We start from the raw sequence: 18257 nt of genomic DNA on the forward strand, positions 1-18257 counted from the left end.
GTAGGTGTCGTGAGTCATGGGGATGACTTCTCATGGGGCTGTAAGTATGTCAGCTTTGCAGCCTGTGCTTTAAACTGTACAATCGGCAGATGAAGGCTTGCCAGGACCTTGCATCCCTTCCTGTGCTGAATTCACCTGCTCTAAGGAATAGCCAGAATGAACACACAGTATCAACCTTCCCCTGTCCTCTGCCTAGATGATGGAACAAGGGTTTTCTCTTGTATTTCAGTAATACTGATTCTGGAGGTCGAGTGTTTGCACATATGAATGTTTAGGCTTACCAAGTGTGTGTGTTTCAATCATCCCTGCACCCTATAGCTAAACACCCCTGCCACTTGGGAACAAAGTTTGCATACATCTCAGCTTCTCCATTTTTTGGCTAGGGCTCATCTTTCATCACCCAGCCCAGCTAACTGGCTTCCTCGGCTAGAAATCCTGTAGGCTAAATCTCCATCCACTTCTCGCCCCAGCTGAAACATAGATGTGTGTGTGTTCATTTTCTTGCTCACAGCTCTCTGTTCTCTTCCCATTCAACAATGATTCACGAGTTAGCACTGCAAGCAGCCACCTTTGCCCGAAAGAGGCTTATTTAATGTCTCTAGTTCAGCAGAGTCAAATAGTAATTGAAAGATCGTCACACTTCTGGTTCTCATCCTCCTCCATTCACTACAGTCCACCTCTTCCTCCCCACCAGCAACAGCCCCCCCCAGCCCTCTCCCAGGACAGGTATGCTCCCAGCCCCTGCCCACTCTAACAATGTCCCTGCACCCTGGGGAAAATGAATGCGGCAACACACCAGGGCCTGAGCCACAGCTGCAGGAGCCATGCCAGGACCTGAGCCATGGCCCAAGCCACCAGCATTGTCACCATGTGCTTGTCCAACCGAGCAGTGGGGCATGTGCACAGAGCGGGTAGATGGAACTCGTGTGCTGCTCTGAGGGGCCACGTTTAAAAGCTCAACAAGCCACATGCAGCTCCAGAGCCAGGATTTACCACGCCACGGTGTCCTGTTCACCACGTGGTGAGGTGCAAATGTATCGGACGCTGCTGCTCTAGTTTTTGATTCACGGAGTGATTCCTGTGGCACCAGGTAACTGGAAATCTTTATTTAATCTGTACACGAAGAAGCATCCTGTCTGCTTCCTTTCTTTGGTGACTTTAACCAGAGTGACTGCATCTTACTGAAAAACTGACCACAGCCTAGCAGAAAAATGCATTCCTCTCTTTGCAAAGGATTGATTATGCAGTACCTTCACCAAGAGAGTGAATCCACGGGTATCTCTATCCACCCCAGGCTATGGTTCTGCAGACTCTGCCTATAAAGTGTCAACACTGGCTAAATGTAATTGTTTGTGCTCTCAATTTAAGTAAAACTGCCATTGAATCCAAGTCAGGTTGCATGGGCTAGAGTGCGGAAGGAGAACTGAAATCACATTTGAGAGACATCAGGATGTTCTATCAAAGACTAACAGAATTCATTTATGGCTCTGGCTCCAGTGCAGCCTTTCAGACTCCTTTGAGCTCTAATGCACCTCAGGCCTAATCTCCAGCACTGTCAGTGTCTTAGAGTTTGGGTCCACACCACTGTACCTCGGTCAGTGCTGCCTAGACTTGAATATCCTTGGAATAGCTCTTGCTGTTGAAGTTCTAGAGCATGTCATATGCATGAGTACTCCATCACTGCACCTTGAAACTGGCCTGCAAAACCTCTTGCTTCTCCTTGGCTCAAGATGTCAGCAGTGCTACTGTGCACAGCAGTTTTGCAATGCCTACAATGGGTTAAGGAGAACACCTGCTTTCCTTAGTGGCAGGGGCTACCTTGTTTGAGAGATGAATCTGGGTTCCCAGTGGTGAAAAGTGAGTGTACTAACCTACCGCACTCCCTGGACACGTTCTCCTAACAAGACAAATGTCTTAACAAAAGGAACCAGGGGAGCAACATCTATCAGGAGCAACCCTAAAGGAGTGTGAAATAAAGGAATTGTGTGAAATACAGGAGGCGTCATCATACAATCGACAGGCCCCTTCTGTATCTTCATACTACAAAAATTAATATGGGATAAAGATGCATTATGCCCCAAAGTGTCATTTTTATTAAAAATCTACCTGGCCAAATTCTGTGCAACCACACTGATCTGCAAACCTATTGATGCCTGGGTAAAACACTGCAGATGATAGCTCATTGCCCACAAATAGCTTCATTTTTTAACCAAATATGTTTTGGAAGCATTGTGAACCAAAAACATGGAGCTTCAGCCCAATAAAAATGACTGGAAACTGAGCATGAAACTGATGAGTCTGCTGATCTGAAATCCATAAATAATGGGGCTTAAAGGGTGCAATTCAAAATAAATGTTTTATTCCAATGGGGATTTATTAGTAACACAGGCAAAGGATGTTTACCTCTATATGTTGTGATGGGGGCAGGCCAGATGGTTACAAGAAAGTAAGAGAAAGCAAGTATATTAGCCCTAGCTCAAACAAGTCCCTGTTTCTCAGGTAACAAAACAAGGTCTACCCCAGGTTAATTAAGACATGTGGAATCAATCAAGAACCTGCATTAACCTATGGAGACTGCATAATTAAGACACCTAGATGCATTCAAGATCCTGCTAGAACCAGCTGAGACAGCTAGATGGATTGGTGAGCCTGGATACAACCAAGAACCAGCTAGAAGTTGTTAAAAGCCACATCTTCTGTCCGTTCAGCAGTGTGCCAGGAGTTGTGGAAGGAGGATGTGTTGCAGGAGAGAAGAAACAGTAGAGATGCTACCAGGTACCAGGAGGGGACCCTACAAGTGCAGAGGGGAGGGGTAGGGAGAACCCTGTTCTGGGAGAGGACCTTTGCAGCCTCAAAAGTCCAAGGAAAGTAAACCCCTGCTAGAAGGGAAGAGACTGAGTAGGGAATCCCATCTGGCAGCCTCCACATCCAGAGATGCCACCAGAAACTGACATGTTTTTTTCTTTTCTTTTCCCCTTGCTATGCTCGTTGATGAGAGTGGCTAAATCAGACTGCAGCTTGCCCCTGAAGTAAAGGAGGTAGACTCAGAGCTGCCGGGAGCCACTGAATGGAGCACTTAGACTGGGAGTTGCCATTTCTCCCCGGGTGGGGAGAGAATGCTTGAACTATGGCTATGCAGAAGCACGGGAGCCACTATCAGCAGGTAGGAGCTTTGTCCCTGTGGGTATATGTGATTAGATCCCAACTGTAGTCACAGAAAATTTAATCCCATGCCTGTCATTCATTAGGGACTGGCAGGATGATTACAGAGCGCTCCAGTATGAAAGTGGAGAAAAAAATCTGTTGAGAGTCTTAGGGTTAAGAAGAGAGGTGAGAGAAACAAGGGAGAGGTAATGGTGAGTGTCTGCTGTAGGCACCCATACCAGGACATTGAGGCAGATGAGGCTTTCCTCACACAACTAACAGAGGGTTCCAGATCTTGAAGGATGTTGATCACTGTGACATCTGTGAGGAGACATGGCAGTGTACAGACAATCCAGAAGTCTTTGGAGACTGTTGGGGACAACTTTTTGGTGCAAGTGCTGGAGGAACCAACGAGGTACAGACCTACTGACAGGTGGGGGCAACAGGGACAGTTGCCATGGGGCCAGGTGATTCAAAAGGGCCCAAACTCTCCCAGCCACTGCTGCAGGAGTGGCAGTGATCAGAGCCCTGGGTCCTTTAAAATGCTGCTGGAGTGCTGCACAGTGCACTCCAGGCAGCTTGCAGGGCTGATTGCAGAGGAGAGAGGAGGGCAGAGCGGTGCACTTCAGATGGTGCTGAGGGCTGTCTGCCCTCAGCTCTGCCCTTTCCACTTTAAGCCTCATCTCCCTTCTGGGTGCTCGAAGCTGTTCCCATTACCCAGGGGCCTGGCAAGTCTCTTGGCCCCTCTGACTCGGGGTGATGCTCGCAGACAGGGAAAAATTAGTAGGGCAAGAAGAAGTAGGTCGCAGCTTAGGCACCAGTGACCACAAGATGGTCAAGTTCAGGATCCTGATGAAAGGAAGATCAGCAGAATACAGATCATGGACTACAGAAAAGCAGAATTTGACGTGCTCAGGGAACTGATGGGCAAGTCCTCTGGGAAGCTCGTATGAGGGGGAAAGTAGTCCAGGAGAGCTGGCTGTATTTTAAGAAAGCCTTGTTAAGAGTGAAGGAGCAAGCCACGGCAATGTACAAGTATGGCACGTGACCAGCGTGGATTCACAGAGAGCTCTTTGGTGAGCTCCCCACACAAAAAGGAAGCTCACAAGAAGTGGAAACTGGGACAGATGACTAGGGAGAAATATAAAAATATGGCTTGAGCACAGAGGAGTGTGTAGTGAGGTAGAGTGGCCGCCCACAGACTTGGAGGTGGAGTAGCTGCTCATGGAACGCTGGTGAGCATAACCGTACCCCACTGAACCCTTCCGCCTTACATTAGTGGGCAGGACAGGAAGTACAAAAGACAGCTGGAGAGCTCAATTGGGGGCCAGCTGCGGGAGGAGTCAGATGCCTCCCACAAGCTCTGGAGCTGGGAGGATGCTACAGACCTTAAGAAACATCCAGCAACTGGTAGCAGCATAGTGAGGCAGACTGGCCACCCACAGTCCCACAGGGAGAGAGACCACCATCTCTGCTGGACTGTAGGGTGTAATCAGGGAGGCCAAAGCACAACTGGAGTTGCAGCTAGCAAGGGGTGTGAAGGATAACGTGGATTTTTCTATTCTACTGATATGCTAGTAACAAGAAGGCCAGGGAAGGTGCGGGACCTTTGCTGGCTGGGGAAGGGAGCCTACTGACAGATAATGTGAAAAAAGCTGGTGTACTCGGTGCTTTTTTTTGCCTTGGTCTTCACAGACAAGGTCTGCTCCCTCACTGGTGCACTGGCCAGCGCAGTACTGGGAGTTGGGGAGCAGCCCCCAGTAGTGAAAATCAGGCTAAGGACTACTAAGAAAAGCAGACATTCACATGCACATGGGGCTGGATCCAGTGCATCCAAGGATGCTGAGAGTTTGCTGATGAGATTGCAGAGCTGTTGGTCATTAAGGAATTTTGTGGCAATTGAGGGACTTCCTGGATGATTGGAAGAAAGCAAACACAGTGCCCTTCCTTTAAGAAGAGAAGGTGGAGAATCCAGAGAACTCCAGCTTTACCTCAGTTCCTGGAAAAACCATGAAGCAGGTCCTCATGGAAACCATTTTGAAACAATTGGTGAAGAGAGAGGTGATCAGGAGTGAGTAGTCAGCATGGATTCATCAAGGGTAGATCATACCTGGCCAGCCTGCTTGCCTTTTATGATAAGATAATTGGCTCTGTGAGGATGAAGAAAGTGATGGATGTTCTTATGTGGTTTCCCACAGTATTCTTACCAGCAAAGTATGTGATCAAGGGGAGTGGAGCACATGTCTTATGAGGAAAGGCTGAGGGAACCGGCTTAATTTTATCTCCAGAGGAGAAGAGTGAGATGGGATTTGATACTTGATTCAACTGTGTAAAGGGGGGTTGCAAAGAAGGTGGAGTTAGGCTGTTCTAAGTGGTGGCAGATGACAGAATGAGGAGCAATGGTCTCAACTTGCCGTGGAAACAGTCTAGGTTGGATATTAGGAAAAACTATTTTGCTAGGAAGGTGGTGAAGCATTGGAATGAGTTACCTAGGGTGGTGGAATCTCCAACCTTAGAGGTTTTTAAGTCCCTGCTTGACAAAGACATGGCTGAGATGATTTAATTGGTGTTGTGGCCCTGCTTTGAGCAGAGGGTTGGACTAGATGGCCTCTTGAGGTCTCTTCCAGCCCTGATATTTTATGATTCATTACCTGTTTGATGGTTGCCCTGACTAGAGATGCTTATGAGTAGAGTTTCTTGACCTGGCCAGGCTCACAAAATGATCGATATTTGAGCTTTTTCTTTAAACCCCATATTAATTGAGGTGTGAGCCCATGTGATCAATGGCTACTAAAAAGGCCCTGCAAAGAGATTTGGCCCTTTTATATCCACACTGATTCAGAGTGCCCTCTGCATGAGGGGGAGATTATCTATGACCATGTATCCTAATGTGAGTTGCTGAAGAAAGACAGAATGTTATTCCCAACACCAATAATAAAAATGCCTTTGCTCTAAGCCTTGGGCAATATTTCACTTTCATAATCATATTAATAAATTGAAAAAACATGGGTTTTCTTGAATCAGGTCTTTTAGAAAACATAAAATGTTTATTTTTACATACATATAAAAACAGAAATTCTGCAGTCATGCACGTGAACATATCAACAGAGCACTTAGCAAAGGCACTGTCCTGTAAACAATAACACATCTTGTGGAACTGAAATTATGGTTGACCAGATGACACTTCAGAGTCTGCTTGCAGTAGCTGTAACCCATTGCACAGAGCACTGTCCTGGGGCTTCACTCAGGCCAAAGGGAATTTTGATGGAATAAGGAGCACAGGCTTGGCTTGACAGGAATTTAATGCAAAAGGGGCAGACTTTTGCAGAAGTCTGATTAAATTTTACACTGTTGACACCAAAGCCTGTCTCCCTCTGCTCTGATCTAGTCATGGGCTCTAAGTGAATTTTAGCTCTTTGAGCTACAGAACAGTGCTACTGCAGTTGGGCTGATTTCTTCTCTTGAATACCCAGCTTCAGTGTAACACGTTCCCAGGATGGGAACATTAGCTCTGAAAATATAAGCTAAGTGTAAATCTTCTTATCCCTTTTCTGAATGGCAATTTACAAAGCACAGTGACATGAATGACAAACTGACAGTGTTTCATTAGAGTGGAGCATCTTACTGGTTCTAAATATTAGAACTTAGCTCCCAAATGTTACCGCATCTCCTTATTATTCTTTGCATATTAAGCCCCTGAGCCCATGAAATAAGTGGGGAATCAAATACTGCTATACTGAGCATACTGACTCTATAGGCCTATAGAATCAGCATTAGTTGTAACATTTCTATGTAGCATTTGCAGATTAAAGCTCTTGGCTCATAACGTGAGAAGTTAAGCAAAGCAAACCTATGTGCAGCTTCATGCATTTGAATGCAAATTACCAAATCCACCTTAAAATGGTGGGTGATTAAATTAGCCCCTGCACTCCTAACTAGTCAGTGAATAAATTTCAACCAAAGACTGAAAGCTGAGACACTGTGGCCTGATTTTTCAAAGGTATGATCTCCTGCAGCTCCCGTAGGCTTCAAGGATCAATGCAGATGACTGAGCAGCTCTGAAAGTCAGGTGATTAAATGGCTACTAGCTGTTAAAAATTAAGTTCTATTAGAACCAAAGTATTTAATTCCAAATACTGTTTTTCCTTAGGAGAGTAAACAAAGATTTAAACTGAAGTCAGGAAGTCTGGTTGATCAGAGTCCACTGTTTGTGACAGCATGCATTGGACTTTCCTAGAGAATTGAAGATTTTTGAATGTAAACCAAATTTCATTTAACGTGAAAGCTCACCAAAAGCCTTTTCAGGAAATAAAAGGACCTCTGTTTTAGCTTTAATTAATTGGCTATTTTAAGGCTTCAGAGCTCTGATTTTAGAGCATAGCTTAGTTTCCTTTGTGATTTGCAGAACACTGACCATGCCTGCAGAGGATTAGGTCAGAGAGTATCATTCTGATTCGGCAAAGCCCTTAAGCATGTGCTTAATCTTAAGCACATGAGTATGGTGCTTTGCTGGATTTGGGGCCTAGAAGGGCTAACTTCTGATGATGCAGATCCTGACTTCAGTGGAATTACATGGCGGGTATATGTGACTCATTATCTATTCCTGCGAGGGTACTTCCTGAAATATAAATTTTGGTATTTTCAAGCTAAGTATAAAAATAGCACAATCATACAACGTACAAATATCAATTAATAAATAATGGTTTAAAACAACATTGCTTTTCCACATTAAAAATAAGATATCTGTAAACACTGAGGTATTGGAGGTAATAAATATTTAACCTAATAGGTACAATTTTTTTTAAAAAAATACAGTATTAATATGGCTAAGCCATAACTATTGGCCTAAACCATAAAGTTATTCTACACCTTACGCATTTGGAGAGTCTAATGTTACTTTTATGAAACAGCAATTTCCTTGTTATGAATGATGCAGAATTGTGGGGGGTTTCACTTTCCCAACTTCATCATCAAGTATCTTTCCATGTAGCTAATGAATATGTCAAACTCTCCCATTGCCTTGTAGATGCCTTTCTCTTGTAGCTGGGGGGAGGGGAGCAGAAAAAAGAAATTAATTTATACATTAGTAATTAAATTCTCATAAGTTGCAAAGTAATTTCAGGTAAAGCACAATAAGCCTATATGCATAATTCATGGAGCATGTGGAAACGTTACTCAGATTCTCATTCAACTGCAAATGTTGAATCATGGCTAACTCACATGTGATGGGTGAATTGATATGTAACTTGCACCCCGTTCATTAAGTGCATTCTTAATTTGAACTCCTTTGTTTGGAGCTGTAGCTCTGAGCTATTTCTGTTGTCTGACTGGCCAAATTCAACATTTTTGAATCCATTTCCAATGAGAACGCTTGCAGTTGGGAATTTCACATGGGCTTCCCACAATGATACTGCTTAATTTGTTTAAAATACTTTTCTTTTGACATATATTTAAGGATAAGAAACAGAAATAATGCAAGCACACTCAGACAAAATAAACCAAAACCCTGCTCTTTATGTAACATTTGCCCAGCTGCAATAGGAATCATATTAGCACCAAGCTTTTGGACAAGGTGAACTGATATACAAGCACAATGACTTAGTCATGAGTCTAAGTTACCACACAGATGTTTGTTTAAGATAATATGCTGAGTGCTTGCACCTGGTAATTCACTAGCTACAATTTAAGCTGTTTTCCTGCAGTTGCTTTGGCTCATACAGTTATCAATTCAGGCCCTTTGCATAGCAATGTACTAGCTGAGTTTCCCATAACATTTCAGAGCCTTATTTAGAAAAAAAAAAAAAAATCTGGTTTTCAATAGCAGATCAGGTTTCAGGGAGTGGGTTATTTATTCATTCTTATTTTATCCAAACCTGCATTGAAATTCACTCCGCTCCCATATTCCTACTTCCTCATGTTTTCAGTATGCCAACACCAAAGACTTCCCATAAGGATCTGATGCTGCCCCAGCTGAAGTAATTGGCTGCACTCCATTGACTTGAATGGGATGACAGCTAGCTTCCTATGGACCTGGTTAGCAGTGGGACAGGAGAGTTACCTTATTATATGTTTCCTTGATCTGCTTTAAGGTGTGGTTCCTCCTCTCGCAGATGAGGAATCTGTGCTGTGAAGGAAAGCAATAAAGGATATTTTAATCAAATAGCCGTCCCTTCCAGTATAGTTCTGGATGGTTGAGGGATGGACTGACCCAGGCCAGGTAGTGCCCAAAAAGGTCTTTCTGGAAATATGGTGTGTGCCTGGGAAGTATTTATATTATATTCCCTCTTATCCCTGCTCCTCCTGCCACAGCAGTTCCTCAGTTATCCAGCCTCACTCGCCCACAAGTCTGTGACTTGTTCCTTTTTACCAGATTTCCTCTCTCCTCTTCCATGTCACTCGCTTATTGCAGAATTCCCCCATGCCAGCAACGTGTGCCCTCTACAGCTTTATGACAGAATGAATATTTGTTAATGCATTTTGTTTATAGTGGGGACTAGCCCAGCGTCCCTCTTGCTGGAATACTGTATACCCCCTTGCTGCCCCTCCACCCCGGTGCATCTGTCATTTGTGTTTTAGCTAGGAATTGTGACTCCTTGGCATAGTGCACTATGATCCATTAGGGTACTTCCACATGCTGCCCTTGTGCAAATAGAGCTAGCTGTTACGTTTGCCTCAATCCCAGCTCCATCCTTTGAGGAGCTAGTAAGTGGGTTAGCAAATAACCCGTGTGATGCCCTCTCAGGACGGGTTCACCCGCCCCTCTGTTGAATTGCTTGCTCACTGCCTGACTCATTTCACTACCAGATGACAGAGTCAGGACACCACAGCCAGGCAGTTCCTGGAGCTGAGGCAGCACTCAGCTTTAGTTCTGTCTTCCCAGACTGCGAGAGCAGTTCCTTTCAGGTAAGGGCTTCAGACAAACCCTTTTCCATTAATCTTTGATCAGTGCTTATTGTAGGGCTGCTGCTTGGCGTTTAACAAACAAATAATTGTTTCTAACAACTTTGCAGCTGAATCTTGGTAATACAGTCATAGATTCCTAGACAGCAGGGGCCGGAAGAATAGACCGCTTGGGTCACCCAGTCTGACCTTCCCCAGCTGCAGTTTCTGTGTGAGTTGGTCTGTTGATCTCTGGTCTATACAGTGAAACCTGCCCTATGATGAGTAAAAGTCTGCTTTCCTGGATGTCAGTCCCTAGAGTCCAGCTGGTCTGTACTTTTTAATGCGCCTATCACTGTGCTATCTACCCTGACATCAGTGGCAAGTTCCCATGAATCTCAGTGGTGCCCTATCAAACTGAAGGTGACTTGGCAAAATCTTTGTACTCTTCCTCCCTTATAACACCAGCCTTAGCTGCTTGTTGAGTCATGCTAGTGATAGAATTGCGGACCCCTTTCTCATTGTAGGCCTGGTCTGCAGCCCTGCTGGTGGCAAAGTCCTTTTAAGGAGCGCTCTATCAAGGAGCTGCAGAGGTTTCATGCTGCAGCTTTGCTTGGGATACCTTTACGGATATGCACTCAAGTTCAGCTCTCCAAGAGCTTGGCAAATAATCTGCAAAAGGAGCCTCTGATACTCACACAGCGCTTCAATGTCTGCTTCAGGTTTGTCAGCATGTTGCCAATAGTGTTCACGCTCTGAGTTATGTCTTTGCTGCTGGTGGTGGCTTTTGGTAAGACTTCATCCAGGTAAAATCGGATTATGTCTGACATAGATTGACAGCCCAAATAATCCTGGAGGAAGAGGAGTGAGCTGCATTAATGACACTCCACTGCAAGGGGAGGAAACAGTATAAACATCTGCCACAATCAGTCATTCCGTTGTCATCTTTGACCAGAGGTTTGATTCTAAGGGTTATGCTATGCAGGTTAAAGTTCTTCCATAGTGCTGAACCCCCATCCTGTGAGGCTGGTAAGTAAGCATTATTACCTCTGCTTTACAGATGAAGAAACTGAGATGTAGGAAGGTGAAGCTATTTGCCCAAACCCACAGCACATCAGCACCCTGGTAATTCAGAGTGCCTGGCTCCCAGGTCTGTGCTCTGACCACTAACCCATACCAAGCATGAAAACATAAGCAGAGCAACATTACAGGGAGTTATTAGGACAGATGACAGACAGGCAAAGATTCAATAAAATAAGTTTTCTTAGGCATGATATTCTTATCCTATTACCAGTTTTAGAAGCACACTAAATTTTATGTAATATTTCAAGCAGCCTGTGTTAGAATAGAATTAACTTAGATTCATGGTGTACAGATAAGTTCCACCTCACCTCTAAATCTTCCAGTAAATCCTCCTTTAGCAATATGATGTCAAGTTCATCATCCTTGGCTTGCTGTAAAAGTATGCAATAGAAGTGTCAGTTTTACCAAGGTCGGCAACCTCCATCTACCTTTCTACTGTGTAGAAGTGCTTTAGTTTATCAAACTATCCGTTTTTGTCAGAGCATCTGTATTGCCATTTAAGGCAAACTTTGGAAATAAGAGCAGCAGAACATACAGATTTGTGTGTGTGTGTGTGTGTGTATATATATAATATCACACTGTAATAATATTCAGGTGCTGGCACAAAGTTGCCCCTTTTGGCTTTGACGTTCCCATGCAGTTAGCTTGAAATCAAAAGAAGACTGGAAAAATGAAATCACATATATGGCTGATGTATTGGAAGTAAGTTTAATTTCTTTAACCTCCATTTCAAGCCCTGCTTACTTTCTTGTGACTTCTGAGTGTGCACACCTAACAGCACCTGAAATTATTGTGCTATATAATACCAAGTCTATTAAGGGACCACTTGATTCTGTTGTCAGCACTTCATTCAGACTTGCAGCAAACTTTGATTTAAAGTCTTAAAGCCTATCCACCTACCATCTGTCCTATTAATTTGACTGATAATACAATGACGCTATTTGGTAATGTAACCTAGGGGAATGGCAGCTCCATTTTTAATATCATTAGTATATAATGCTATTGATTTTTGTACTGCAATTTAGATGCATTCACAGCAATATTGGTACTCATGCAATGCTGTGTCTCTTTTTGAACAACTACTTCGGTCAGCTGTCAGCAAGCCCATATTAGAATCTCTTCCACTGCAAATGCTTAATTACCCCCCCCCACCCCCACAATCTATCAACTTCACTGGAGTTGCACCCACTTACACCAGAGTTCAATTTATCACTGTCAGTAAAGGAAACATTTTAAATGCAATATCAAAAAACATTAAAATTCATTGTGAAAGCTGTTGAGTTTTCTGTAGTTGCATCTTGGTAAAAGAAATAATTTTCTCTCCCCTTATCAAGGGATGAAACTAAACTACTTATTTAATTCCCAGCAATGAGCCCTAAACACAATGTGCTTGCCTCTAATTTTTTTCTGCCCAAAGGAACCTGCCTTCTGCATGTGGATATGCCAGATCACTGACTGTGTACAAGCAAAAGACAGAAAGTGACAGGTTTGACAGGTGTCATACTCACAAAATAATCTTTAATTGCATTAAATGCAGTCCGCAGGGCTCTGAGCTGACGGGGCATCTCATTGGTGAGGTTCGTGCAGCTTTCTTCAGAGAGATGGCAGCTGGTGTATTTGATACTGACAATCAGGACTTGGAAAATGAGTGCTATGAGAAGTTTCATTTCTCAGCTGAGTTTCTTTCTTGTGGTCCAGTTATTAGTTCAGTGTCACAGGAGGCAGGAAACCAGATCTGAATGCCTTCACCTTGATGGAGCTCCTGATTTTATATGCGCCCGATTTCCGGGGGACAGATATTGGGGCTTTAAGACCTTCATTAAAACCAAAGGTCACAAGAATTTCCCAGCAAGAGGTTTCCTGTGCTCTGGTCCCCACCTCCCCTTTCCACACCCCATCAAATCATTTGTTTGACACTGCATTTTTTTTTTTTACATAGTTTATTTCTAGTAACTTTGTGGCCACAGAGGGAAGCTCTAGATGAAAATTGTGAACATGAAAAGGTGCTATTTAGAGGACACTTATGCATTCTCATGGGTATTTTAAGTTTTTACAAGGAAAGTTTGTGGGGGAGGGCAAAATGTAAATCTCTGTGATGCATTTACCTAATTTAGAAGCTTTTATAGGCCATCACCACCAATCAAATATTTTAATGACTTTTGAGTCTTTTGAATAGGTAATTCACCATGGATCAATAAGAAGTATGAATTCCCATTTTCCTGTCCTTTCAATTGCAAATAACCCTTTTATCGATAAACAAATGAAAATTCTTATGAGGAAATAAATGAAATGTTATCTAGGGTTTATAGAAATCAGTAAAGAGCAATGTAAAAAAATCCCTTGGGACTTTTCCATAGGAAAAAGTATTAACATTCATGGTCTGGCTCAATTCCAACTTTTGCAGTAATTTTGCAACCTGCTAAAACTCCCCCTTTATCATACAAATATGCGAGACAGTTTATTTCAGCTGGGTAGAATAGTTTTTACAGTAATTGTTCTTCATTTTGCACCATCATTTGTATGGGATTGCTGTGCACAGTTAAATAGCTGCCACATTCTGTTACAGGACATGGCTAGGGTGTCTGGCATAAATCCTGTGTCTTTTTTTATGCCATGTGGACAATATACAGTAATATTCTCCTCCTGCGTTCAACTCAGCCCTTGGTACATGCTCAGAAACTGCAGTGATGAGCACTTTACAAATAGATGTAATAATAGTAATATCTTCATGAGTTTATGGTCTGATCCCATGCCCACTGAAGTCAACGGAAATCTTTTACTGTCATCAAATCAATAGGTATTGGCTCTGCTGCGTGATTTGTTTCAAATACAGTTCCCAAATTTAATGTAAGTACAGTGTTTGTAAAGGAGAATATTGCTGTAGGTTAATGAAGTGTGGATTTGATCACACTTTGTAAAATATATTCTGGGTGAAAAGTGCTTTATAAATATAAACAATTTCCATACATTCCATACATTTTGGCTCATTTGAAAACTAAGGCTATTCCTCATACCTTTAGAATATTGCAATTTCAGCCATCTGATTTTTAGTTTCCTGCATTTCATCCAAAACGTGAAGCCATTGGATTTGTATAACTTTTGCATCTTTCAAGCAAAAAAATGTAGGGGGTGTGTGCAAGTTATTCAATATGGGTCTGGATCCAGTTATGAACGGCCCTCACCTTTGGAGCTGAATAACTCAGCCTCTAAAAGGGTAAGTTTCTTCCTCAACCTTCTCAATCAGCAGGCTGTTTCAGAATGGTTTACTTCTAGTTTTGTTTTCCCTTTTCTTTGAAAGTACCGGTTAAACCCCTCTGGTCCAGCACCCTTGGGACCTGACCAGTGGTGAATGAGAGAATTTTCCAGGCAATGGGAGGTCAGTATTTTCTAGCACATTACCAACATTTCCACTGGTTCCTGGGCTCTTAGAAGACATCTGGGGTCAACTAGAGCAAAATAAACAATACAGAACAGGGAGAGCCAGGACTCTGGCACTAAACAAAGCTGTAAACATACTTTATGGGACCACGGAAACCTTGGCCACACCCACGATAAGTGGACATCTGGCTTAGTAAAATCATACTGGACAACTGATGTTGCCAGACAAGAGAGTGATAGATTAGAGAGATTTAACTTGTATGTGGTTTTGATTCACGTCTGCAATATGATATTGGATTAGATGGTCGATGGGTCTGATTCAGTACACTAATACCTATGTTCCTATTTTTATAATGCAGGACAAACACTAATCTATACGTTTATCTGGCCTCATTATCTCTATAATATACATGCAGAAATTAGATTGCAGGAAAACCATGTAGTAAGTCATGCAGGATCTCTTGTAGGCGTCACTAGACAAATGCATGTTTTTCCCTACCAGATAACTTGAAGTTAATACTCCTTCACCTAAAGCCACTGCTCTGTGTTTTAAATTTAGCACTCAGAGCATAGTGGGCTAATGCAAATTCTTTAATCTCAGGAGCTTTTAAGAAATCAGTTTCATGAAACAAGAACAAATGAGGGGAAGAAACGGGCAAGAACCTACCAGTTTTTGCTCTGTTTTTTACAGGGAAATGTAAATAAAGTCTGCAAAATTCAAGGGAACTGAAGAACAAGTACAGAGTGGCTCACTGATCTGTATGGTCCTGCGGTGGAAGAAATTTGTACAAGAGGAACATCTGCCTGCTTTGGGGGGCTCCTACCCCTTCCTCCGAAACATCTGGTTCTGGCTGCTGTCAGAGATGGGATAATGAGCTGCGTGAACCATGGCTCCAGCCCAGTCTGGCAAGTCAAATGCTCTTTCAATCAACATTACGGAAGAAAGAGAGGAAAAAAAATGCACAATTAGGAAATATAGGGCCAAGCCCCGCTATAACCCTGAAGTCAATGAGTTATATCAGGGATACATTTAGCCTATAGAATCTTATTTTTCAAGCACTTTCATAGGACATCCAGGTTCTGCATTTAGGATCATCCTCACTTAGGTAAGTAATCGTCCTGTTCGTACAGTTTATATTCTGATCTAAGCAAACAAATTGAGGACTTGGCTGTCTGATGGAAAGGCCATCTTAGTACAATGCTACATCTGATTTTTGTCCTCTAAGATATGGTTAGACAGTCTGTGGAAAATACACTTGACTGTATCCACATGACCATAATAAATGGAGACTTGGCTGATTTAGAACAAATGTTGCAGGCGGGGTTTAGAATTTTGGCTCGGGACATTAGGTTTTCCTTTAATTCAATCAAACTCAAAATCTTTGAGAGATTTTATGGTAGTCTTGCAATTTTTGGGTCTTTTGGCCAATTTTCTATCTGACTCTCAAATGTTGAGCCTCCCAGCCACTGGACAGGAGTTTCACTTTTCTACTGATACAGCAACAGCACTTAAAACATAGCATTTCACCTGAGGCTCTCAAAGAGCTTTCTTAAGGAAGATTAAGTATCCTTACTGCCATTTCACATGTAAGGAAACTGAAGCACATGAGGAGGCAGTGTCTTGCCTAAGGTCATCCAGACATTCAGTGGCTGCACCGAGAATAGATTCAGGTCACTCTTAACAGTCTGGCAGCCATGATTGGGAACGTGCCCAGATTATTCATGTATCGGAGGGATAGCCATGTTAGTCTGGATCTGTAACATCAACGAAGGGTCCTGTGGCTGCTTATAGACTAACAGAAAAGTTTTGAGCATGAGCTTTCGTGAGCACAGACTCACTTCATCAGATGCAGCATCTGATGAAGTGAGTCTGTGCTCACGAAAGCTCATGCTCAAAACTTTTCTGTTTGTTAGTCTGTAAGGTGCCACAGGACCCTTCATTGCTGTTACAGATTATTCATGTTATCGTTTTTGTGGTTGCTTCCAAAGGCCACAGGATCCATCTTCTGCTGCATTGGCTGCCGTATAGACACAGAGATGAATATGGCTCCGTCCACTGGAAAATTTCCAGTATAAAGCTACAAACTAGCACAGAGGAGGAATTGCATGGATGTAGTCAGGGCTCCCTGCAGGTAAAAATGACTGCCTGTGTGGTGCTCTTGGCAGAGATAAATATAACCCTGTGCTTCTTTCACTGCGAACACTCATGCCCTGGCCTGCAAAACAGCTTGGAAACCAGAACTGCCAACATAGCTGGGATCCAGATTAACAGCATTGCAACTGTAGAGCTACCTATAGGTGGTACCTTTTGATTAGGGCTCATGGGGTTGTCTTATTCTAACCTGACCAGTGTAGATGGTCCATAAGAATCAGCATTTGTTTGATGATTGAGCTGGGGTCATCATGTTTTCTCATCAGACAGCTGCATCCATGGGATCAACTGGACATGTGTGTCATGGAAGCCTGTATTCTAACACTAAAGTTTGGGGTTTAAATACATCAGTGAGTTGGGTGTGTTTGTTTCTGGCTCGGATGAGTCCTGCTTTGTTCCTGGAAATGGACAGCCTTACAATAAGATTACGCTGGCAAGTCTGTGCTGGCTGGCTGAACTAAGATGTGAGAACCATCACCGTGGTACACACAAAAATAACCATTTGGGTGCTGGAGATATTTCCTCTGACACTTCTTTCCATTTCCATTTTCCTACCAGGTCTTGTCGTCGTGTTGTTGTTGTTGTTGTTGTTTTGTGGCTTTTTTTGTTTTTTTGTTGAGTCATTGCAAGAAAGGTTCTGAAATGAATTTGAGCATATCATGTTTAGGAAAGAGAAAGTAGACATAACCGTAATTTTTTTTTAAGAGCAGGTGTTTTGAAGCAATTTACTATTTTCAGTGTCTAGTCTGCAGACTCCTGGGGGTCTGCAGACTAAGCTTAAAATTTCTAAAGAGGTCTGCACCTCCATCTGAAATTTTGTAGGGGTCTAAAAATGAAAAAAGATTGAGCCCTGACTCATTGCATAATTTTGGGTTCATCATTTCACCTCTCTATGTTACGGTTCTCTATGAAGCATATTTAGTTTGTACTGGAAAACACCGTTTAGAGTCCTGAAGCAAAGATGCTAGAGAAGCCCCAAAAATTATTAATTAGGAGTTTTATATTTTTAAGTTTTGTATCCGAGCAATGGAGAGACATACCCATAAGTAAGGGAACAGACTGATCGGTGGCCTCAGATCATGACTGATTAGAAACAAAGGAATGAAATAGAATAAGGAGGTTGCAATGAGACAATTTTCCCTCCAAAGGACAAGATTCCCCTCCCTGCCTGTGAGGTGTATTTTTAATGGATAATACTGTTTCAAAAGACAAGAGCAAGGGCATTTCTCATGAATCATAGCTCTGGACAGTATAAATCATCTGAATCATCTTGTGTCAGTAGTAGAATTATCTTCTCTTCCTATCTTCTGACGCAGCTGGAGGCAGACGTAATGAGGAAGCTGGTCAGGACAGATGAAAGACCAGCCCCTAAGGTTTTGCCAATAGGAGAGAGCTTTTTGAACTGATTCATTAAACCAGTGTTGCCTGCCCCCTTTCCCCTGGTAGTAATATTCATAATTCAGTTAAAAGTAGCTTATTTTGGAATGGCTCAAACTTGTTCCCTGTCAGCTGAAGCTAAACCCCACAAGACTGGGTGGGAATTATCAGAAGTTTCATGAATTGAACTTACAACTTAAGCTAAAAGGGTGCATCTTTTTGATACAGACCAGGAGTCAGCAAC

General features: G+C 42.8%; 1 protein-coding gene and 1 long non-coding RNA gene across 5 annotated transcripts in view; one reads left to right on the top strand and one right to left on the bottom strand.

Moving 5' to 3' along the window:
• Window positions 1–8094: 8094 nt before the first annotated feature.
• Window positions 8095–12773, bottom strand: IL10 (interleukin 10). The gene is made up of 5 exons (XM_074977606.1): window positions 12615–12773; window positions 11415–11477; window positions 10722–10874; window positions 9203–9268; window positions 8095–8187 (listed from the first exon to the last, which is right to left on the bottom strand). Exons 1-5 carry the CDS (start codon window positions 12771–12773, stop codon window positions 8095–8097), a joined length of 534 nt encoding a protein of 177 aa, XP_074833707.1.
• The window catches only part of LOC142001937 (uncharacterized), a 37388-nt gene continuing 29103 nt past the window's right edge, over window positions 9973–18257 (top strand). The window contains exons 1-2 of one of the 4 annotated variants that reach the window (XR_012642586.1): window positions 14397–14482; window positions 15176–15390. This is a non-coding gene — a long non-coding RNA (uncharacterized LOC142001937). The other 3 variants (XR_012642588.1, XR_012642587.1, XR_012642589.1) reach the window with 3 other exon arrangements.

The sequence above is a fragment of the Carettochelys insculpta genome, chromosome 26, assembly GCF_033958435.1.
Source record: "Carettochelys insculpta isolate YL-2023 chromosome 26, ASM3395843v1, whole genome shotgun sequence".
Classification (NCBI taxonomy): Eukaryota; Metazoa; Chordata; order Testudines; family Carettochelyidae; genus Carettochelys; species Carettochelys insculpta.

What these genes read in the sequence shown, in the direction of transcription:
- IL10 (XM_074977606.1), bottom strand. Translation starts at nt 12,773, where the DNA reads ATGAAACTTCTCATAGCACTCATTTTCCAAGTCCTGATTGTCAGTATC. An exon ending in ATGCAATTAAAGATTATTTT is followed by an intron (nt 11,478 to 12,614) that starts GTGAGTATGACA and finishes ATACTTTTACAG; the next exon opens with CAAGCCAAGGATGATGAACT. An exon ending in ATTTACTGGAAGATTTAGAG is followed by an intron (nt 10,875 to 11,414) that starts GTGAGGTGGAAC and finishes CTCTTCCTCCAG; the next exon opens with GATTATTTGGGCTGTCAATC.